General features: G+C 36.3%; 1 protein-coding gene across 1 annotated transcript in view; it reads right to left on the reverse strand.

Moving 5' to 3' along the window:
- Positions 1–25,545, reverse strand: part of HMCN1 (hemicentin 1) — a 408,502-nt gene that overhangs the window by 66,890 nt on the left and 316,067 nt on the right. Inside the window, exons 64-76 of the mRNA XM_023533191.1 lie at positions 24,386–24,510; positions 23,972–24,155; positions 23,275–23,372; positions 22,100–22,378; positions 15,056–15,252; positions 12,537–12,618; positions 11,158–11,294; positions 4,752–4,893; positions 3,619–3,763; positions 3,105–3,232; positions 2,638–2,794; positions 996–1,117; positions 628–792 (exon numbers count right to left, since the gene is read on the reverse strand). Of these exons, the coding sequence (XP_023388959.1) occupies positions 628–792; positions 996–1,117; positions 2,638–2,794; positions 3,105–3,232; positions 3,619–3,763; positions 4,752–4,893; positions 11,158–11,294; positions 12,537–12,618; positions 15,056–15,252; positions 22,100–22,378; positions 23,275–23,372; positions 23,972–24,155; positions 24,386–24,510 (1,961 nt within the window). The remainder of the gene's footprint in view (positions 1–627; positions 793–995; positions 1,118–2,637; positions 2,795–3,104; positions 3,233–3,618; positions 3,764–4,751; positions 4,894–11,157; positions 11,295–12,536; positions 12,619–15,055; positions 15,253–22,099; positions 22,379–23,274; positions 23,373–23,971; positions 24,156–24,385; positions 24,511–25,545) is intronic.

Below are 25,545 nucleotides of genomic sequence, written 5' to 3' on the forward strand. Positions count from 1 at the left end.
TGCTTTTGTGTATCTCCAACGTACATCTCCAAGCAGGCTGTTTTCAAAAACACCAATGCGAATCACCTATACTTTCATTTAGGTGAATTATTTTTTCTCTTCAACGTTATAAACTGTTAAGTACTTAACTTGTATAAATGGTATCTCCCTCAAAAATCATCCATCATAACACTTACCAGCCGGCCTTACCTGATACATTGCAGAAACCCTGACAGCAAGAATACTGTCTTAGTTTTTTAACCTCAGAAATTTAGTGGAGTATATAGCCTATTTTAAGCACTAAATGTTTGTTAAACGAACGAACATTCTATTTGGACAACGGAAGAAGAGCGATTCTCTCAAAGGCAAGCGGTAAATTTGCTAAACCTCAGGTTCAATAAAAATGCACATAAAGTTCCAGCGATTATGCTTATTACATTCAGATCAGTTTTAGACATTGTTATACTGTTTCCAGACTTTTTTTTTTTCCCTCTTCCTTTCTTTCCCTATTTCCCTTTCCCACTCTAATTGCATTTTTTCCCCCAGATCCAATTCTTTCTTGGTGCAAGAAAAATAAAAAGCCATGCAAGGTCATCCATTCATAACTATTCCAATCAACAGATGCATAATCACTGAACCTAGTCTTACCTGAGGACTGAATTCTATAGCCATCTCCCCTGGGAAGCAGTCTTATGCCATTTTTCATCCAGTGAATTGAGGGAAGTGGAACCCCCGAAGCAGTGCAGGGGACCAGCGCCGGGGCGCGTCTGCTCACTAGGAAGTCCGTAGGCTCATCAGCTATGGAAGGTGGAACTGAAATGACAGTAACGACAGAAAGAAAGAATATTACACGTTCCCGGCCCTTACAGATTTCCAAAACCTTCTCACACATCCTCCTCTTTCTATACTGAAAGTTAAGTGTTAAGTCAGAGGAAAAGAGAGCCCTCTTGAGAGGTTGGATTCATGAAAAGATGTCATTATAATAACTTTCAATCTACGTACTAAGACAATGCTACCTTGGACGGTGAGATCCACAGTTCTCTTGTCCTCTCCAGCATCATTTGTCACAGTGCACTCATAGGTTGCAGTGTCATCCACCGAAGGGGAAATAATTACTAGTGAACCTGAAGAAAGGAGCCTAGAAGAGAGATTTCAAAGCAATGAACTACTAGACATCATAAATGTTTCCAGTTGGTTTGACATGGTATCATGCTGTGAACTGAGGGAAATGGAACTCTTTCTTCCTGTTAAAATGAGTATGATTTCTCTGATATTTCACGTATTAGATCTTAAGTTTATATGGTGGTTGGTTGATAGGGCCTCAACCTTGACATTGACAGGAAGCACTGGGTAGGATTGTCCGAGGGAGGAATCTTGCGTTTTCTGAATGCTTAAATCATGGTCAGCCATGCTCCCCTAAGTGAAATACAGTGAAGGAGCACACTGATGACAGCCACTGTTCACTGAGTATTGAATATATTCCTGGTACCATCTCAAATGCTTCACATAAATTGTCTCTCAAATTTCACAATAGCTTTGCAGGTTGGTATTTGATTATCCAGATGGGTAATTTACAAGTGTGTCTGTCTTTTACCTTTCCCTACGTCACATGTCTACTTTCATGTGCTGGATATCTTGGAGATGCATAGTACATATATCAGTGAGTCTTTGCCTTAACTTCTAACCAACTCAAAACTAAAGTGCTGTGGCTCACTTCGACTGTTTAGGAAGTTTAGAAAACACACATACATTATCTAAAGCGAATCTAAATGAGAACATCTATTTTCTTACTTTAAACTGTGCACTAATAGAATAGAAATAATTTTATTTGACGTGCTCTTTTATTCAAGGGCATTGTACATTTTTCACACACTGTGCACCTTCAAGTCACTAAACTCTAATGTTAAAGGGTGAAAGGGATGAGAAAGAGAGAGGCAATACCATTTCAAGTGAAACACTCCTAGTTTCATATTTCCTGATGTTCAGAACTGATTTTTGGTCAAAGTACATCTACGAGAACATTTCTTTTTAGTACCATGGCAAATCCTTTGACAAGATACCTAGCTATTAACTCAATTGAGGTACAAGAAATGATGCTCATCTAAAGCATCGGAAATTCCTAGTGACTTAAAGGTTAACCTTTAAAAAAGCATACACTGTCATACTATAAGCTATGGTAGTAAAGCCAGAGGAATGCAAAACACTGGAGAAAATGCTGTTTTTCCTTCCCACACATGCTGCCAAATACCTAAGTTGTGTTTCAAGGTATAAAATTGGACTTTCATTCTATAACTAAAGCTCGTATTATTTTTACAGAATGGTTTTCCTTTTATACCAAATGACACTTTCATCCTTTGTCTTTATAAGACTCTCGAAGGTGCTAAAAAAATAAAACAGAATAGAAATCTAATCCTGTAAACCTTACGAATAGCCATCCGCAGGGCTAATGGATAGAAAAAGTGGTACCTATGATTCAGAAAGATTTTAGGTTTGAAAACTAATGTCATATTAAGAAAAAAATATACACTCACTACGTACTAGCTAATTCTTCATACTTCATATATTTGTTGTTTCCATTGGTAGAGTTAAAATGTTAATTCTTTTTAAAAACATTTTTCTAAATAGCAGGTGGGTTTTCTCGATTAAATTATTTCTTACCTGTATGAATTCTGATTTTGATCCACATTAAGAAGATGTCCGTTTTTTCTCCAGTTGACTGAGGGTTTGGGTATTCCGGTAGCCTCACAAGCCAGAGTAGTTTGAACATTTACTGTTACAGTTATGTTGGGAGGACCCAGAGCGATAGATGGAGGAACTAAAACAAAATCACCAAGTAAGAGGGAAACACCTTTAGCAAACAGCATGCCATCTGAAGTATTTCTGCTGAACTGAAATTAATCATTGGTAACTTGCCTCATAGTTACAGAAACAAAACAGTTCTGTGAATTTAAATAGTGCCGTGATGGTGCTATTTATAATGAGAAAACATGGGCTTTGACTGTTCAAAATATACTGTAATGCATTTAAATAGCCCTGGACATCCAGATCCTTATGACCTTATTGGTTTAGGCTATCAAAGAACAAGTGACTCAAAGACTGGTTATTGCTCATAAAAGCATATTTACCGTGGACTTGTAAATCTAGTCGCCTGCGGTCTGTTCCGGCGACATTGGCAGCCATACACAAATACCGCCCAGTGTCGGTGACGTGTGCTGACTGGATGTGAAGGGAGCCATTGCCCAAGATGGAGTATCTACGAGAAAGATCACAAGTGAAGTCTCTTGAATCAGCCCTTTCTGATTATTCACATTTTGACTGAGACTTAGTTAAACCCATTTTTAGTCTTTTTCCTGCTTCAGAAATTTATAATACCCTTGGATAAAAAAAAAAAAGAGAGAGATATTTATTGTCCAAAGGTACGCAGCAGATGGACCTTGTGATCTTGGATGGATGATCATTGTTATATTTTGGATATACGTCGAAGGAATTTGCTTTTAAATTACCGCATTTTGATTCTCATATTAAGATGAAGAGACTAAATCTAAATATAACGAGATCAAAATAATGCATTGGAGAAAAGATGTAAGGATCTGCATTTCAGTTTTTACAGTATCTTTCATCCTTTTCCAGAAATGTTACCTTGCATGACTCCCAGAGAGAATGGCTCCATCCTTTCTCCACGTTATCCTTGGGGCTGGCACGCCTTCAGCGAAGCACTCCAACACGGCTGACTTGTTTAAGTGAATGACAAGACTCTGGGGCCCACTCGTTATGTTTGGAGGCACTGGACAAGAGATGTACGTGGAAAACTTCATTTTTATATCATAGCCTGAACTAAGGCTCTGAAGTAGTAATACAAAGTGAGCTTTGAGTCGAATGTATAACTTCACTCACAGCTAATTCAGGTTAATATAAATAGAACCGGGGGTTAATGCCTACAATTTTATTCAAGATACTTTGTGTTTAAAAATAAAAAGTAGATGGGGGAAGGGGATTTTAAATCCCTGATATGGTGTGTGAAATCTGGCTTTCCATGAGAGGCTTGAATAAAAATCAGCTCTGGTCTGATGCAAATTAAAGATGATATTTCTTATTTCTCTTTGGCCAAATAATGGTCAGAGAATGTTAACACTGGCACAACTTCACTTTAAATAAAGAACAGAAAGTGGGCTGGTTTAACAAAAAGCACATCTGTGATTAATCAGGCAATTCGCAGAGCATGTATTTTATTAATCATCGTGTGCATATGGGAATAGAAAAGTTGAATTTTAATTTTAGTATTAGAGATATTAGTTGTACGGGTCACCAAATATCCTGTAAAGTTTCATATATTAAAGATTCAAAGGGACTGTTTTGGGGAAAAGTCCGTAAATTTGGCAAATGTTAGTGTTTACATTGTACACTTGAGAAAGTTATAGTTTTATGGCAGTCTAGTGCATATATACTCAAATACCAAAATCAGTAAAGGTGAACTAAATAATGGGCCACTTGTCATTTAGAGATTTAGGGTATCAATTTTCTTAACGGCTGTGATCTGAATGATAACGCATCAAGATATGCTGATAACAAATGGACAGATATTATCCTCTAAGGGTGATGTATCTTTATTTTTTCAAAATTGAATTATTTTGAATGTAGGTATAATACAAATACTACATGTTGTCTTTTTCAAAGGAAATAAGATAACCAAAGCAATTAATTTAGTATGATCATCTTTTTGAATGCCCTTGGCTAAATTTTTAAGTTGCGAAACAATGATTAATTTTTCTTACCATTTACAGTGAGAATAAATTCTCTTGTAGTCTTTCCTGCAATGTTGCTGGCAACACAGGTATAATTGGCTGTATCATCTAGATCTGCATTATTAATTTGCAAGTATCTCCCTCCAGACAGGATTCGTACTCGAGGTGTTGCCTGGATTCAGCAAGTAAAACTTATCATTAAAACGTCAGGAAAAGGAAATAGAATATAACACTATAAAACAAAAAAAAAAAACACAGAAAACAAAAGAGACACTCTCCCACAATACGCTGTCTCCGCCCCCCCCCCCCCCCCCTCCCTTATTATCCTGGTATCAAAAACCCTTAGGAACTATTTCTGTGAGTGTGGTTAAGGCAAGAGCATAATAACTGTCCCCAAATGACCCACTCAAGGATGGTCAGGTGACTGAAGCTGGGCCCATCAGAGCCCTCCGCAGGCCTTTGCTGGAAGTGTTGGGGAATAAGGCATGCTTTTTTCCACTAGAATCACTGGTAGTGAGGATGACATAAGCCGGGTGGCAGTCTTATCACCCTGTGGGGACAGCCTGCTCTGACCCTAACACAAAGCAAGCAGAGTCCAGATTCGCAGAAAGGACACAGATGCTTGATTACATGATTAAAGCCTCCAGAGGCTTTAATCTAGTAAAATGCCTAAAGCCTAAATTCGTGTATTGTAGCTAATAAATAACCTTCCCATTTAACTAGGTTTGAGTTTGAATTCTCTCACTTAAAACTGAAAGCTTCCTTATTAGTAAATTAACTTTGGTTAACTTATAGGAAACAATTATCCATTAGCATTTTTAAAATAAGTAAATAAATGATTTTAGCCTATAAACATTTGTTAAGCATTTATTTTGTGTCCAGGCACGGAACCAAGAATTTTGAAAATATAGAGACAATTAAATTTAACCTCTGCTATTTAGTCCAATTAGAGAAATAAATGTAAACAAATAGTTTTGCATAAATTAAAATGCATGATGTTCGTAATCATTAAAAAATGCCAGGTAGCATCAAAGACTGATATTTTCTGGTTATGCCTACTTCAGAAAGAGCCCAAATAGGACTCTTCTATCATATGGGCTTTGTCCCAGATAGACATATATTAATAATGAAAAAAGTTGTTCATGCTAAAATATGCAATTCAGGTCCATTTATTTTAAAAGTCCACACATGTTTTTTCTATGGGCTACCAGTGATAAAATTTTATTATCCCTGATGAGAATAAGTGGTTTCTTAAACATACATGGTAAATTCTATAAAACATATTTTAATTTTTAATTTTTACATGGGTGTAGCAGGGTTTAAGGCGAATAAAATTGTTTAGAGTTGGGTCTTATAATGTCTTTCTTCCATGAACGTCAGTAAATTCTGCAAACTTACTAAGTCTCACTACAATTTTCTTTGGTTCCCCTCCCACTAACCATCAGCGATTCTTTCACACTTGACTTCTTTCCTGGGAGACAACCGCAGTCTCAGACGATGGCCTTGCTGTCCTCCACAGAGAAAATCAAAGGCCCCTGCCTGCAATTCTGTCCTCCCATCTTGCATACAAATGCAACCATCCTTCCGGTTTTCCCATCTCTGTTAAAAAAGGCCAGTTCTTCAGCTCACGGCTAATCTCTGCTCCTGTCAGGGTCCCATTCCTTTCTCATCCCATTCACCTTGTCTTCCAAATTTCTCTTTCCTTCTCTCCTATATCTTCAATCTCTTTCAGTAAATAAACATTTACAAACTTCTCTTATATTTAAAAACTAGTCCACGATTATTTTTACTTCCTCTTCTTAACACCCCCCAATGACTGTAACCTGTCTTCTACTTCGATAGCTCTACTGAAGAACCATTGTTCAGATCTTTCAGTCACTTCTTTTATTGCCAAAGTCAATGGACACAATTTCATTTGTATCCTGGTGTGGCCTGTTAACCACTCCTTCCCTTTGCCTTGGCTTTCAATACATCGAAGTCTCCTAGGTTACGTCTAATCTCTCCTAGTCCTTCTCGATCCCATTCATTTTCTCTTCTTCCTTCGTTCACCTTGTACTTGTCAGTATTGCCTCAGGCTTCAGTCTCATTTTCTGGGTTTCTCAACACTGGAAGCTTTCTGGCCAACCTAATACTAACCTGAGGCTTTGACAACAAGTTATACCATGAGGACTACCAAATCAAAGACATTTTAAGAAATATGGATCCATATTCATTAATGCTTTTTAGAATCTCCACTTGGATAGTATAAAGGTAATTCAAACTCGAAATATCTAAAACTGAACTCATCTTTTTTTTTTTTTTTCCCTATTACTGGGAAACTCACTCTGTCTTAATACTTACATCACTTGGTCATTTCTGGGATTAGCCTGAACTTCCCCATCGGCAACATTCATTCAGTCCCTATCTGAACACCTAACAGTCTACAGTGGAATGAACACATGGGAGAAAAGACTATGTAGGAAAAGCCAGAGAGTGAAGGGCCTTGAGTAACCTGAATCCTGAAATCTGTGGGGAATCTATCGAAGAATTTTAATCGAGGTCTACTGCAGCCATACTAAGCTACTTTTCCTGTAATGGCTTTGTATATGCCATTACTTGTGAGTGGAGTGAGTGGAGTTACCTTCTTCTTTCTTACCCAACATCTATCCATCATTTAAAACTGAACTCATCCTTTCCAAGAGCCTATCCTGGGCTGTTTCCTCACACTTCGACCTGGGATCTTTGCTTTTCCTCTCTGTTGCCATAAAACGCTATACATCCTTCTAACTTAATTTATCAGCAGTACCTACTCTATAATCTTCGATTTACTTCTGTTTCTTTTCAGTAGTCTATGAGGTCTTTGAGGGTGAAGACTACTCTCAGTAGCAATCACAGCACCTAGCATTATAGTAGGCACACAATAGAGAAACGAGGTACGGCGGTGGGGTGGGGGATGGGGGGAATGATACACGTGATGATTTAATGTAACTCATTCTCAGAACCCAGTTTCTCCGTGTTGGTGTTTGCTCTAGTTTGGTGGTGGTATCCCTTAGGAACTATTTCTGTGAGTGTGGTTAAGGCAAGAGCATAATAACTGTCCCCAAATGACCCACTCAAGGATGGTCAGGTGACTGAAGCTGGGCCCATCAGAGCCCTCCGCAGGCCTTTGCTGGAAGTGTTGGGGAATAAGGCATGCTTTTTTCCACTAGAATCACTGGTAGTGAGGATGACATAAGCCGGGTGGCAGTCTTATCACCCTGTGGGGACAGCCTGCTCTGACCCTAACACAAAGCAAGCAGAGTCCAGATTCGCAGAAAGGACACAGATGCTTGATTACATGATTAAAGCCTCCAGAGGCTTTAATCTAGTAAAATGCCTAAAGCCTAAATTCGTGTATTGTAGCTAATAAATAACCTTCCCATTTAACTAGGTTTGAGTTTGAATTCTCTCACTTAAAACTGAAAGCTTCCTTACTAGTAAATTAACTTTGGTTAACTTATAGGAAACAATTATCCATTAGCATTTTTAAAATAAGTAAATAAATGATTTTAGCCTATAAACATTTGTTAAGCATTTATTTTGTGTCCAGGCACGGAACCAAGAATTTTGAAAATATAGAGACAATTAAATTTAACCTCTGCTATTTAGTCCAATTAGAGAAATAAATGTAAACAAATAGTTTTGCATAAATTAAAATGCATGATGTTCGTAATCATTAAAAAATGCCAGGTAGCATCAAAGACTGATATTTTCTGGTTATGCCTACTTCAGAAAGAGCCCAAATAGGACTCTTCTATCATATGGGCTTTGTCCCAGATAGACATATATTAATAATGAAAAAAGTTGTTCATGCTAAAATATGCAATTCAGGTCCATTTATTTTAAAAGTCCACACATGTTTTTTCTATGGGCTACCAGTGATAAAATTTTATTATCCCTGATGAGAATAAGTGGTTTCTTAAACATACATGGTAAATTCTATAAAACATATTTTAATTTTTAATTTTTACATGGGTGTAGCAGGGTTTAAGGCGAATAAAATTGTTTAGAGTTGGGTCTTATAATGTCTTTCTTCCATGAACGTCAGTAAATTCTGCAAACTTACTAAGTCTCACTACAATTTTCTTTGGTTCCCCTCCCACTAACCATCAGCGATTCTTTCACACTTGACTTCTTTCCTGGGAGACAACCGCAGTCTCAGATGATGGCCTTGCTGTCCTCCACAGAGAAAATCAAAGGCCCCTGCCTGCAATTCTGTCCTCCCATCTTGCATACAAATGCAACCATCCTTCCGGTTTTCCCATCTCTGTTAAAAAAGGCCAGTTCTTCAGCTCACGGCTAATCTCTGCTCCTGTCAGGGTCCCATTCCTTTCTCATCCCATTCACCTTGTCTTCCAAATTTCTCTTTCCTTCTCTCCTATATCTTCAATCTCTTTCAGTAAATAAACATTTACAAACTTCTCTTATATTTAAAAACTAGTCCACGATTATTTTTACTTCCTCTTCTTAACACCCCCCAATGACTGTAACCTGTCTTCTACTTCGATAGCTCTACTGAAGAACCATTGTTCAGATCTTTCAGTCACTTCTTTTATTGCCAAAGTCAATGGACACAATTTCATTTGTATCCCGATGTGGCCTGTTAACCACTCCTTCCCTTTGCCTTGGCTTTCAATACATCGAAGTCTCCTAGGTTACGTCTAATCTCTCCTAGTCCTTCTCGATCCCATTCATTTTCTCTTCTCCCTTTGTTCACCTTGTACTTGTCAGTATTGCCTCAGGCTTCAGTCTCATTTTCTGGGTTTCTCAACACTGGAAGCTTTCTGGCCAACCTAATACTAATCTGAGGCTTTGACAACAAGTTATACCATGAGGACTACCAAATCAAAGACATTTTAAGAAATGTCTCAAAGCATATTCATTAATGCTTTTTAGAATCTCCACTTGGATAGTATAAAGGTAATTCAAACTCGAAATATCTAAAACTGAACTCATCTTTTTTTTTTTTTTCCCCTATTACTGGGAAACTCACTCTGTCTTAATACTTACATCACTTGGTCATTTCTGGGATTAGCCTGAACTTCCCCATCGGCAACATTCATTCAGTCCCTATCTGAACACCTAACAGTCTACAGTGGAATGAACACATGGGAGAAAAGACTATGTAGGAAAAGCCAGAGAGTGAAGGGCCTTGAGTAACCTGAATCCTGAAATCTGTGGGGAATCTATCGAAGAATTTTAATCGAGGTCTACTGCAGCCATACTAAGCTACTTTTCCTGTAATGGCTTTGTATATGCCATTACTTGTGAGTGGAGTGAGTGGAGTTACCTTCTTCTTTCTTACCCAACATCTACCCATCATTTAAAACTGAACTCATCCTTTCCAAGAGCCTATCCTGGGCTGTTTCCTCACACTTCGACCTGGGATCTTTGCTTTTCCTCTCTGTTGCCATAAAACGCTATACATCCTTCTAACTTAATTTATCAGCAGTACCTACTCTATAATCTTCGATTTACTTCTGTTTCTTTTCAGTAGTCTATGAGGTCTTTGAAGGTGAAGACTACTCTCAGTAGCAATCACAGCACCTAGCATTACAGTAGGCACACAATAGAGAAACAAGGTACGGTGGTGGGGTGGGGGATGTGGGGAGTGATACACGTGATGATTTAATGTAACTCATTCTCAGAACCCAGTCTCTCCGTGTTGGTGTTTGCTCTAGTTTGGTGGTGGTGGAAGTCTTTCTGCCTTAGGTGTAAGGGGGATAATCTTTTATAATGAGTTATAGTTTACCACAATAGGTTATACTAACAGGATGCGAAAGAAGAAAGGAGGAAAAATAAGATAAGTAACTACTAGGATAAGGACAATCAGAAGAACATTCAAAGTCAAGACTGAGCCAACGCTAAAAGGCTATGTAGGATCCCGGCCTGTGATGCTCTATGGCAGCAGACAGTTATCTGCTGAGTGTGGGAGGCTTTAGATTGCCAGTAACTGTTTTTCAAGGATTCTAGTCTTAGACTCCTGATATTTCACAGATCCTTTGGGGTTACTCTTGAGGTTGAGTTTAGACAAGAGACATTTAGTAACCAGGTTTGCTGTAGAGACTTGGCAGCACAAGTCAGTTCTTCTGAGACTCCAAAAGTGTCTTCTCTCTCTCAAGTAAAGAAATAGCTGAGTGTTTTTAATCCCACTTTAATCCATGGGCTTCAGGAGATACATACTTAGGCCAATTCACAGAGTGTCTGAATCAAAATACCTGTCTTTGGACCCATAACTAATTACTAACTATCCTAGGAAAGGTTGAGAAAAAAAGGCTGATCGAAGGACCCCGTGCCCACCCCTGCAATGCTGAATAACTGGTAGCCTGATGCTGTTCCGTTTTGTCTACCTAGCAAAGACTCCAGCGCTAACCCTTTTTTTTCTCTAAATAAATCTGTGGAATTTAGCAAGATTTACCTGTAACCGTTCTCTGTTTTTAAGCCAAGTGATCACAGGTGGGGGCACCGCATCCGATTTGCATTCCAACGTCACTTGTCTGTTCCGTAACACCGTGAAATCCTGGGACTCATCAGTTCCAGCAATATTAGGGGGTACTAGGTGCGAGAACAAATACATCAAAGGCTTTCAAAAAACGAGATGTAAAATGGTCTGAATTACAATAGGTATAATAGGTTTATACCACATTGAGTATGGTATAAACACATACCACTATTTATACCATACTCAATATTTTCACATACATTAAGTAATAAAATTCTTCCAACAGCCACATGAATGACAGGATAAGTAATATAACCACATTAACATCACCATTTAACAGGTAAAGCAACTAAGGCGCAAAGAAGGGATGCCATGTCCAGAAATACACTTGGTAATAATTTTCTCTGAACATCAGACTTGAAAATTACTAAATTAGGGCTGTCCATCAAAATATACTGAAATGTGTATATTTTTCTTAACATGTGGAAAGGTATCTTTTTACAGTAACTCATATTATAATACACAATTTACATGTCAATTACTAGCAGGTCTAATTTGTGGGCAGAGGGAGAAGGACACTCCTACATTGCTCTAGCTTTACAATGTGCACTGCTTAGTCATTTAAGCTTTGAGAAAGAGACAAAAATCTTCTGTTTAGTGTTCCTCTCCATGAGGAATTCTCATTTTTATGCCAGAGTCTAATGGGCCCAACTTTTAGAAGGTACTTTGGCCTTAAAATATGTGTGTGTGTATGTGCATGTGTGTGTGAGTGTGCATAACAAACAAGAAATTTACAGAAATTTATCAAAATAAAATAATTAAGGAAATAGACAAACATGTATGTACAAAGATGCCTATAACAGTGTTGCTTATATTGGTGAAAATATAGGAACAGCCTAAATTCCTCAAATAGGGAATGGTTTAAATAAATGATAGCATATTCAATAAATAAAATGCTACACAATCACTAAAAAATATTATAAAAATATACTTTTGACATGAAAACATGTTCACCATACCATTGTGTGAGATTAAAAAACAAGTTAAATACTATATGCTGTATGATCTTTGAGTGGTGAGATTATGGATAAATTTGCTTTTTTATCATAATTTATATTCTGTAGTTTTAAAACAGTGAATATTAATTATTTGTACAGGAATAAAATAACAAAATCCATTAAACTATTTCTGAAAAGAATTTGATCAAATATAAGAATCAGATTTACAAAAATACATATTTCCTAATGCATAAACATATCTTATGATATGCTATGAAGTAGCCCGATGTTCCATATTTATGGCTTCTAATTAGGTATCAGGGTATGATGGACTACAGAACATTTTGCCAAATTTACCGTGCACTCTCACTAAATATTCTTTATCATCATCTCCTGCAGGGTTGGATGCCAGACATGTATATCTTCCTGTATCTTCCACCTACAAAATCCAAATAAATGAATTACACAATATTACCATGTTGGTTTTGGTGATGAGAATAAATATCCACTATTTTAAATTTAATTTAAAAGTCTCACACACAGCAAGATGTCATTAAGACTGAACAATACTTAAAATTTAATAAACTGTTTTGACATTTATGACTAGTACTCTGATACAGAGCATTGCTTGGCATTTCTATTATATGTGAATCTATGTTTTAACAGGGTTTCGGTATTTGATCTCAAAATGTTTGGACATTAGATGTATTTAATGATCCCAGAAAAGGCAGATATACACAGGACCTAGCATCATGCATGACAGACTAGATACTCAATGTTTATTGAAGAAGTAAGTATTTATGGGTTTGAAATCTTGCTTTCTCCGAGAAATACTTCCTGACAACTTTATACCCTTCAGGATATCAACAGTCATTATTTGTAGCTACATTTTCTAAAACATGTTCTGTTAATAAGGTGTTTGACAAAGACAGTTAATCAGAATTCTTTAGTGTGAGATTTTGCAGAGTTGTTGACATGCGTTATGGCTTGCAAAGGCGCGGAAGATACAGTACATAAAGTCACAGAATTTTTCCCTTTTTAGGAAACTCTCGTCTCTACCATGCAATTTGGAATTTACAAAACATTCATATATCGTTGCCAGGCCAATGATATGCTGTAGATATATACATGAAAAGACAAAGTAATACATAATCTAGTGAGTGCTATAGCAGAGATGTACAAAAAATGCATGAAAACAGAGGAGGAGAGGAATCAAGCGCAGTCTTCGTACTTAGTAATATTTAATTTTTCACTTCAACAATGTTTTTAATGGTTTTCTTATTATGTCTTTTCCTAATTTTATCATACACGTAGTTTTATTCTCCTAGACAACTGAAGCCTTCTTGAAGGCTGAGAAATGTCCTATGTATTAGGTCCATATTCTCCACAACAGCTAAACATATGTCACCATTTAACACTTCATGGAACCATTGTCTTGTTCAGTTACAACCCAATTTTTCATTCTTGCATTTAAGACCTACTGTAATATGGCCTTAATTTCTCTCTTGAGCTTTATTTATCATGATTCCTTTATATTTATGATTCTTTATAAACGTATGATTTCTATTCCACATACTTTCTCGTCTTCATGCTACTCGTTATGTTACAATATTCTTTTTCTTCCTTTTTTAGTCTGTTAAAATTGTAACGGTCAAGGGTTTTGATTTAGTAGGCGGTTTGATAGTTTGACCTGTGTTTTCTCTGGGTTATGGCAACGTTTGAGGGAAAGAAGAGGAGAGTGGAGGTGTGTTCTCCTTGGTGTTAGACATAAGAACTGTGCTGAGTTCCCCTGACTAGGCTTCTGAGCCACACCCAGGATTGAGTCCCAGTTCCAATACTGAGCAGTGTTAAGTGCTTGTCAGGCGAGTACTTAATCTCTCCGGCTCTGTTTCTGGATTTGCAGAATGGGGACAAAGGTATTGCCTCACAGAATTGTCATAAGGGTCACAGTGTAATAGAGCCCATATCTGAATACAGCATTGACACAATTTATAGTCCTCAGCTCTTTTTCCGGCTCCCTTTCCTTCCTCTTTACTCAGTAAAAATGCACACAAAATATGATTACATAATTTATTATTCTATTTTTAAAGAAATGATGATTATAATAACAATCAAAGCAGCATCAACAACAACAATCCAATCTAACTCAATTTTATATCGCTACATGCTTGTGGCACCAGTCTAAGCATATCATATTAGATTATCTATCTCTAAATCCCCAAGTGTAGGAGTTAGATATTATTACTATTTTTAATCTCAGTTTACAAATAAGGGCACTGGGACACAGATAGATAATATCTGTCATATAAGGCTTGCCTTTGTTAGGAGAATAGAAGAATATTACAATAAGACACCCCAGACATACTTCTATTTAATACATTCACATTTCTGACTAATTTCCTTAAACACATCCTAAAAGAACAGTCAATTTTATTGAATTGTTCATATTGTGAAGAATTGTGCCTCTTCGGATTGTCATGTCTGGTAGTTCATCTTGGAAATTAAAAGTGTTCCCTCAGGCTCTCTCTATATATATATGTTGAATTGCTTTTTGCCAGTCTGTAAGAGCTACATGACACAAATTAAGAGCTTCAGGAAATATATTGTCACTTATAGCATTGTGAAAACCTGTAAAAATTAATGGGAAGGTATCTTGCTATCTTCTGAGTTTAATATGATACTTCCATTTCTTCTTTTTAGTCATGTTACTTTGTAAGTATCTACACAGTCATATATATCATAGAACCAATCTACTCTTGCTAAAGTTACAGAGATCTGTGATATATTTGGATTTGAAGATATAATTTCTCCATTTCTCATATATTAGCAAGTGAGTTTAATCTAGAACAAAATAATGGTATGAACTTTGAACTTACCTGACTACTAGATATTCGAAGAACCTCTCCTCCTCCAAGAGTTTGTACCTGATCTGTCTGTGGAAGAGGCCGTCCATCTTTCATCCAGGTAATTTTAGGAGGTGGGATTCCAGAAGCAATGCAGCTAAGTTCGAGTGGATTATTAACAATCACTGATATCTCTATGGGTTCTTCAGATGCATTGATATGAGGTGGTTCTAGTTAAAAACAATTAAAAACAACATTTAAACATGCTGTTTGATAAAATACTGCTGACTAGCAAAACTTTAAAAGAAAATTCAACTCAAATTTATAGCTCATATGATATAAATTGATTAGAACGAAGATACCAAAATGGTAATTCCTAGGTGTTATTACCACTTGTCACTGGCACTGTTTTAAAAGGGATGTTCCATGCCTATGACAGAACACGAAGTAAATAGCAAGCCATTACTAGGTAACTGTAACTCAGGAATTGGGATTCAGATAATTAGAGCAATATTATTCAACTGAGAAGATTTGAAAACAATAAAAACTAAACCTATCTTGTACCATTTTTAAAGAGAGGTACTTAAAGATAGTAGTGTGTGCTTTTGTACATTTTAAATATCTACTGTTTGTACAAAAGCAACAGGCAAATGCTATGGAATTCTGCTATCATCTTTTCAGTGCAGAACTTTAAGAGGAAATGATGAAGCAAAAGAAAAAAGTTACATTCGAGACTCTGCATAAAACACATTTGCTGTGGCTTGGCAGAAATACTTTCCTGTTTTTGTTATTCATACTTCTAAATTATCTTTCTCAAAGGTATGTTAAGGAATCTAGACACTTGAAAGAAACAACAAGGTTTTGTAGTTCGACTATTCCTAAGTTTAGAAATCCCTTTAAAATGGACTTCCCTTACAATGATCATTCACATTTTGTATGAACATTTCCAACTTACTGTTTCATAAGGCAGACCAAACAGCTGTTGGACAGCTCCAAATATTAGATATTTTGTTTTTTATCAGGCACATAGTTTAGAACAGAGGCTCACAGCCAAGGATCTGGAGTCAAACAACCTGAGTTTGAATCCTGGCTCCAAAAATTATTAGGTTAGTGAATTTGAGAAAATCTCAAAATAAGGATAGTATTACTATTTAAATAATAGGGTTGTTAATGAGGATTCAATGAGATAATCTATAAACTATGGACATTTCTTGTGTTTCTGAACCTTTTATTTTATAATTAAAGGTTTTTAAAAAGTTAATATTATTACAATATCTACTACAGCTTTTGGTATTGTTATTAAAACCCGACTCTTAAAAATTTTTACCTATGGTCCTTGTTTTCCTTTCTGGAATATATTAAATCTGTATTTGTTGTTAGATTATAATTAAGAAGTCAGACAAAATACATTTTCTTGAGTGCATTTATATTGATTCAAGTTTTCTTGCTTAAAAGATTTATGTCTCCATGTTGCTTACTGAATTAAATCCACCAATCATTCAGCACATGAACCAGATCAGGAGTCATCCTTGATATTTTCTTCATCACTCCCTTATGTTTAAATCCACAACTAAGTCCTAATACTTCAACCTACAATTACGATTTTGTTGGGGCTGGCAATTCCCTAGCCTCTTTAGTAGATATCAGATGGAACGCAATGTGAAGATTCTGACCCACGAAATATAAGTGGAAGTGGTTTTGTGGAACTTATAAAAAAATCCCTAATGGGGCAACTCTTTGCCCTTACTTTTCTTGCTCTTGTTGCATCTAGTGATGCTGGGGGTAAGCAGACAATGCATGATCACTGAACGACTATGATGGAAATGCACGGTATTTGAACCGGTGAGCCAATGCAACTACCTACCTGCAGATACCTCATTCGGCAAGAAAAACAAAAGTTCTTTATTTAGGCTTCCATATTTTTATATATGTTCTGTTATTGCCAAACACAATTCCTAATAATATATTGGTTTCAGAATCTACTCTAGTCCTGCTTTAAGTAACTCTCCACTCGGCAGTCAGAGTGATCTTTTCAAACTGCAACTCTGCTCATGGCATTCCACCTAGTAGAACTCTTAACACTTTTCCATTGTTCTAGGATAAAAACCAAAATTCTTAATACCGCCGACAAAGCCCTTCACAGTCTGGATCCTGTCAACCCCCAGCCCCAGCTTCGTTTTGCGTGATTTTCTCTCTTGCTTTCAGGATTCTCACCAAACTGGACTTCGGAACCACTAATACATCAAGACACCTCCCACCCTGTGGACAGAATTAAGTTGAGAAAAGCGGTTTCCCAAATTAGGACATTTACATTCAAATTCTGAGTACAGCACTGATTTAAGTGAAGAGTTTTTCAGGTCTTAATGGAATGAGCTTTCAATGGCAATGTACAAACTTCTCGTCTTTCTGCTGAGCCAGTTTTCAAATCTCTTTTAAGCAAATATTATCCTTATTTTAAAGCCTTTAGTTTGGAAGGCTGTTCTTTGTAAACTGTTTTAACAATATCAGTGTTATTTTTCTCCTCCATTTGCTGCATCCAGAAATGCACTGTGGTTCTGTTTCTGAGTTCATGAATCCTAGAGGGGTTTTCCTTCTCTATTTCCCCACTGCCACACCCTGGACCAGGCCCCTGCATTTTTAGGCCTGTGCAAATACAACAGACTCTTCAATTCATTCTTCACTCTGTCATCAGGGGAATTTTTTTTGGAAATGATATCTGGTTGTAACACATCCCTGCTGAAGCTTCTTCTACTGCCTTTGGAATGAGGTCCACATTCTCTAAAATGTTCCCAAGGCTCTTCACAGTTTGGCTTCTGCCCACGTATATTTCCAGTCTTGTCCCTTGCTGCTCTTCCTGTCACACTGAGTTTCAGAGAGTACAGATAGACAACTCAAGCTCCATCACTTACTTCCAAGTGAAAGATGCCGGCAATGCCTCACTCACCTCTATAGCCCTACCCTTCGAGGCTCAGATTTACCCTTGAGGAGATCTCTGAAGCTTACCATCCCACAGAGTATTATTTTAGCCATGTAATCCGCATCACAGTCAAAAGTATTCATTTGTTCAATATCCATATTCACACCCAATGTAGAAATTTGAAAACTAAGACCATATCTTTCTTATTCAAGGGTGCATTTAAGTAACTGTCACAACATATGTCATATAGTAGTTGTTCAATAATTATTTGTTACACAATGACTAGAAACATGCCCAGCACATAATCTATATTCAATAATTAGTACTTAATATGTGCATAACTAAGGTCATATTTATGGCATCTCTTGTTATTCCTCATATTCTGCGAAGTGATGTATAGGAATTTGTTATTCCACCCCTCCTCACAGACACACATTCTTCTGTTTTATTTGTTTGGTTCTTTTTGTTTTTTGTTTTTGTTCTCTGGAGTCCTGCCTCCACTACCACTCTTCACTCTGTGGAACACTCACCTATTATACTTCTAAATTATCTTTCTCAAAGGTATGTTAAGGAATCTAGACACTTGAAAGAAACAACAAGGTTTTGTAGTTCGACTATTCCTAAGTTTAGAAATCCCTTTAAAATGGACTTCCCTTACAATGATCATTCACATTTTGTATGAACATTTCCAACTTACTGTTTCATAAGGCAGACCAAACAGCTGTTGGACAGCTCCAAATATTAGATATTTTGTTTTTTATCAGGCACATAGTTTAGAACAGAGGCTCACAGCCAAGGATCTGGAGTCAAACAACCTGAGTTTGAATCCTGGCTCCAAAAATTATTAGGTTAGTGCATTTGAGAAAATCTCAAAATAAGGATAGTATTACTATTTAAATAATAGGGTTGTTAATGAGGATTCAATGAGATAATCTATAAACTATGGACATTTCTTGTGTTTCTGAACCTTTTATTTTATAATTAAAGGTTTTTAAAAAGTTAATATTATTACAATATCTACTACAGCTTTTGGTATTGTTATTAAAACCCGACTCTTAAAAATTTTTACCTATGGTCCTTGTTTTCCTTTCTGGAATATATTAAATCTGTATTTGTTGTTAGATTATAATTAAGAAGTCAGACAAAATACATTTTCTTGAGTGCATTTATATTGATTCAAGTTTTCTTGCTTAAAAGATTTATGTCTCCATGTTGCTTACTGAATTAAATCCACCAATCATTCAGCACATGAACCAGATCAGGAGTCATCCTTGATATTTTCTTCATCACTCCCTTATGTTTAAATCCACAACTAAGTCCTAATACTTCAACCTACAATTACGATTTTGTTGGGGCTGGCAATTCCCTAGCCTCTTTAGTAGATATCAGATGGAACGCAATGTGAAGATTCTGACCCACGAAATATAAGTGGAAGTGGTTTTGTGGAACTTATAAAAAAATCCCTAATGGGGCAACTCTTTGCCCTTACTTTTCTTGCTCTTGTTGCATCTAGTGATGCTGGGGGTAAGCAGACAATGCATGATCACTGAACGACTATGATGGAAATGCACGGTATTTGAACCGGTGAGCCAATGCAACTACCTACCTGCAGATACCTCATTCGGCAAGAAAAACAAAAGTTCTTTATTTAGGCTTCCATATTTTTATATATGTTCTGTTATTGCCAAACACAATTCCTAATAATATATTGGTTTCAGAATCTACTCTAGTCCTGCTTTAAGTAACTCTCCACTCGGCAGTCAGAGTGATCTTTTCAAACTGCAACTCTGCTCATGGCATTCCACCTAGTAGAACTCTTAACACTTTTCCATTGTTCTAGGATAAAAACCAAAATTCTTAATACCGCCGACAAAGCCCTTCACAGTCTGGATCCTGTCAACCCCCAGCCCCAGCTTCGTTTTGCGTGATTTTCTCTCTTGCTTTCAGGATTCTCACCAAACTGGACTTCGGAACCACTAATACATCAAGACACCTCCCACCCTGTGGACAGAATTAAGTTGAGAAAAGCGGTTTCCCAAATTAGGACATTTACATTCAAATTCTGAGTACAGCACTGATTTAAGTGAAGAGTTTTTCAGGTCTTAATGGAATGAGCTTTCAATGGCAATGTACAAACTTCTCGTCTTTCTGCTGAGCCAGTTTTCAAATCTCTTTTAAGCAAATATTATCCTTATTTTAAAGCCTTTAGTTTGGAAGGCTGTTCTTTGTAAACTGTTTTAACAATATCAGTGTTATTTTTCTCCTCCATTTGCTGCATCCAGAAATGCACTGTGGTTCTGTTTCTGAGTTCATGAATCCTAGAGGGGTTTTCCTTCTCTATTTCCCCACTGCCACACCCTGGACCAGGCCCCTGCATTTTTAGGCCTGTGCAAATACAACAGACTCTTCAATTCATTCTTCACTCTGTCATCAGGGGAATTTTTTTTGGAAATGATATCTGGTTGTAACACATCCCTGCTGAAGCTTCTTCTACTGCCTTTGGAATGAGGTCCACATTCTCTAAAATGTTCCCAAGGCTCTTCACAGTTTGGCTTCTGCCCACGTATATTTCCAGTCTTGTCCCTTGCTGCTCTTCCTGTCACACTGAGTTTCAGAGAGTACAGATAGACAACTCAAGCTCCATCACTTACTTCCAAGTGAAAGATGCCGGCAATGCCTCACTCACCTCTATAGCCCTACCCTTCGAGGCTCAGATTTACCCTTGAGGAGATCTCTGAAGCTTACCATCCCACAGAGTATTATTTTAGCCATGTAATCCGCATCACAGTCAAAAGTATTCATTTGTTCAATATCCATATTCACACCCAATGTAGAAATTTGAAAACTAAGACCATATCTTTCTTATTCAAGGGTGCATTTAAGTAACTGTCACAGCATATGTCATATAGTAGTTGTTCAATAATTATTTGTTACACAATGACGAGAAACATGCCCAGCACATAATCTATATTCAATAATTAGTACTTAATATGTGCATAACTAAGGTCATATTTATGGCATCTCTTGTTATTCCTCATATTCTGCGAAGTGATGTATAGGAATTTGTTATTCCACCCCTCCTCACAGACACACATTCTTCTGTTTTATTTGTTTGGTTCTTTTTGTTTTTTGTTTTTGTTCTCTGGAGTCCTGCCTCCACTACCACTCTTCACTCTGTGGAACACTCACCTATACCACGGTATCTCTCTTTGTCTATTTAGATATCCTTTTGCCTCCCTCTACAGTTAAAACTCCTTTTAATCCAGATGCCAGGTATCTAACAGCATTCAGTTCAATCCAACAGATAAACATTATGCATCAAATATCATACTAAGCACTGTGAATACAGCAATAAATAAGATGGGTACTGCTCATCAAAGAGTCTAACTAAGGATGAAGCAGACTTATGACTATTTCAATAATCAGTACTACCTACAAAATTAAATTATAATAGGTACTTTGAGAAAGACTACAGGGCATCCTGAAAACATATCCTCCGCTTTTAGGCTAGACACTTGCCCACATTCTTCTTGTTATTCCTTATCAGGTACATTTTGTCTATGTAAGGAGCTGAGGTTGTACTTACATGATTGCGGAAAAACTAACAAAACTCCAAAAAAGTACTGATTATTGAAGTAGTCAATTCATTTCTTTGACTTCAAGGAAAAGATGTGCTTTCTCCTTATACAATTTGTTTGTATGTAGAACATTGGGACACACATCTTAAATATTTATTTTAATGCATACGAGAGTAAATAGAATTAGAATATTTGAAATGACTATCACGACTATAATTTACAGATTAGGTCATTTAAAGACTGTTTGCTATAACATACAATAGTATAACATTATGCTCTTTCATTAAATTGCTATGATCACATGTGCTTTTAGTTCTTGGAAAAAGTAAAAAGCTACTTCTTAGTTAGTTGTCTGACTTTGTCAGTGAATAATGTTTTACAAGTAAGAGTTTTCATCTTTTTAGACAGATAAGAAACACAATAACTTAAATTTAACATGCTTCAGATGAGACTAATCTTGGGTGAAAACAGATATATGAAGTTCAATGAAATTTTTACAAATTTTGTCCCATAGCAAATGATGCTAAGAATTGTACTTATTTGCTAAGTCACTTCCTTCCCAATTATTAAATGTTTATATACCTAGGACCTTCAGGATAAAGTGTTTGCTGACTTCTCCAGCTTCATTCGAGGCAATGCAGGTGTACCTTCCCGAATCTTCAGTCTCTGCTTCAATGAGCTGAAGGACCATTCCTTGGGTGCTTACTGTCAGATGGGCATCAAGCCCCAGAGGCCGACCATCTCTAAGCCATGACATCCTGGGAGGTGGGGTTCCATCTGTAAGGCAGGTCATGGAGGTGGAACTACCCTTGACGATTGTGATTTCCTCTGTTCCCATCGCATTGTCCAGATTTGGTGGTACTAGACAGAAAACAAAAATTAATATATCTATTTTAATTTGAGATCAACTTAGAGAAAACAAAGGGTTCAATTAATTTTATAGTATTTCTATGATGTGTAAAAATGTAGTATTTAAAATAGCATATAATTAATTGATGACTTTACTATAAAAACACATATTAGGTAGGCTAATTATTAACCTTCCACAGTATCAGCAAGGAAATTTCAGGGCTGTTTCTTGTCGAACATATGAAGTCTAGGTGTGTTTTAAATTTTGGCCATTTTTTAACTTCCTAGGTTTGTCTCTTTAATTTGTTATAGTGCATATTACTGCTCCAAAAGTAGACTTTCAACTATCTTACATGGAATAAATAAAATAATGTCAAGTTCTAGAGTAAGTTTTCTATAATTCAACACAAGTCATTTGTAGGCTATAGTAAATAGTTACTTAAATTCTTTGAGATGTTCTCGAGGATTGAGAAATCTAGACCAGAAATCCTTAATATTTCAGAAACGGAATGTGAGGGTTCTCCATCCGCACACACACATACACAGAGACACATATATGCACATATCAACTCATATTTTAAATACTCTAAATGAGCCACTAATAATATTAGAAAATAATCTCAACTTTCTATTGGTACGAAAAGAGTAGTCATGTGTCTGGATTCCAATGCTATTTTTAAAAATTTAGATTTGATTTGAAATTATTGCAAAATTCGAGGTTAGAAGAGTATTTTGACAATCAGACAGTATGCTCCAATAAATACGAACCCTTTGGGAGAAAATACATTCTGCCCTAGTCAGCAAGATGCTATTTTACCAATCCTTTCTGATATGGCAATATCTAAATATAAGCCTGTTGCTTAATATTGGAAACATAGTAAAGTTCTAGGGTTATTTCTGTGACATACCCAAAACTTGAAGACTATAGTGTTTGTTATCCACCCCAGCTCTGCTGGAGGCCACACAAGTATAAACCGCAACATCAGACACTTGAGCTCTCACAATCCTGAAAAACAATTCGACCCAACATTTCATAATTTGATCCCATTTAACATATACAAATAAAATATTTATAATTTCTACATGGATTATAGAAAGTGATTAATGCTGGATAAATTTAAGTATGAAGCTTATAACCATCTAGGACAAAATATAGATGTCTCAAATGCAATTATGTTGACTAGACACTGACAGTAAGCTACCCAAAATATAACACAATTTGAGAGGTGAATAGTTAAAAAACATATTAACAAAGAATGATGTACACATGAAAATCATATGATTGTAGTAGGCATCCTCTTATTGTTTTGCCATATAAAGCTTTAGCTAAAATAGTTCTTGGAAATACATATGTGATAGATATGCCTCTCTTATATATAAAAGATCTATTTTATACAAATTTACTAAAACATGAATATTTAAATAAGAATAAAAAGCCATTTCAATTTTACATTTGTTTTCCTCTCTCTTCTAAAAACATACTGAAAGAGGAAAAAACCAAACGATAGTAAAAACTTAGGTAAAAAACATTCCTTAAACATCATTTTGCTAAGTTGAAGTCTACAATCTACTATCTGTCTAGCAAAGAACAGAATAAAAGCTGACCTGATAACCTGCCCTCCTGACATCAATCGGACATGGGAGGAGAGAGGCAGAGGAAGTCCGTTCTTTAGCCAGTTTATCTGTGGTAGAGGCGTCCCTGTGGCTCTGCATTCAATATTTATCGATGTATCCACCAAAGCCGTTAGTTTCTCTGCTTCTTCTTTATTACCTCTGATTGCTGGTGGAACTATGCCATGAGGAAACAGAGAGAGAGAAGGGGGTGGGTGGGTTGTGTACTACTAGTCCAAATCATCTCCACCATAATTGCCCACATTTCTTTGTATCTCAAAAAGCAGCAGCAGTGATATCATATTTAAAAACTAAGTAATTCAGACACCTACTGCTGGACCTTCATTTCTTTTAACTGATAGATTCCCGAAGTAGCATAGTCAAAAGAAGGTGAACTTTCATATTTACCATAAACATTTAAGTTAAAAATTCGGTCTTCTTCTCCAGCAGAATTAGTAGCAACACATGTGTATTTCCCCCTGTCGGTTGAGAGAGCTCCATAAATGTTTAATATGCTGCCATGTGCAGTCACCCTGTAGAAGAGGTCATAAAAGAGGCACTGAGATGCTTTATGTGGAGCTAAAATATGGAAGACTCGTTCCAGGTTACTGTGTTCTTAAAAAAACACCACCATAAAATGTGTTTTTCTCTTGGATATAATGGTTCAAGTATTTTTCACTAGGTACATGGAAGCCTGTAAAGTGAGAGCTAGTCAAACTGATGGAGATTTCAGGCAACCAACTAAAATTCCACAGTCATGCGTCTTATATATCCACGGCCTCCTCATGAGAAAAAAGGAAATGATCAAAATCAGGTTAGAAACTTCTCCAGCCAAATCATTGGCAAAGACGTGTGTGTGTGTGTGTTTCTCAGAGTTAGAATATTTTCTCCTCAGTTGTCCATATAAGGTTGGAATTAACTGTAAATTATAAAACTGAAGAATGTTACAATAAGAAATTTTATATCAAAAAATCTAGTTAGAAACCACTCAATGAGAAGGAGCAGAATAGAGTAATTTATTTAAACTGTAACAACTCAGGGTTATGTATGGGTATAGTTTACAAAAATTTTTCTAAAGTTGCTAAAGCTTTTCCTTTAAATTACATAATAGTAAGTAATAACTATATCATTAGATTATCGAAGATATCTAAGTTAAGATTATTGCATTATTGAATCTTTTCACACACTATTATCAAACAAAACTTCCTGCGTTCTATAGAGATTAAACTGCTAGCTATAGTTATTCCTGCAAGTGATTTTATTAGATTATCTCAGTATCAAAAATACTCCATTTCTACCATATCATGTTATTAAATATGATTACTGAGAATTATACTGTATTTTTTCTTTTTCAAAATATGAATTGGAAAAACCCATGAGTTTAACCATTTTAATAAATGAAAAATCAAATTGCCATGACCAAGGAAAGTAGTAAGTTGACTTTGAAATAATTACTTTATTTGACTGATGAATCGTTTTACTTACAAACATATACATACTGTGGAGCAGTGAACAAATAATAAATAAAATGGATATAAGAATAAGTACATTTGGGATCTTCATGTAAG

The sequence above is a fragment of the Pteropus vampyrus genome, unplaced genomic scaffold (genome assembly GCF_000151845.1).
Source record: "Pteropus vampyrus isolate Shadow unplaced genomic scaffold, Pvam_2.0 Scaffold98, whole genome shotgun sequence".
Lineage (NCBI taxonomy): Eukaryota > Metazoa > Chordata > Mammalia > Chiroptera > Pteropodidae > Pteropus > Pteropus vampyrus.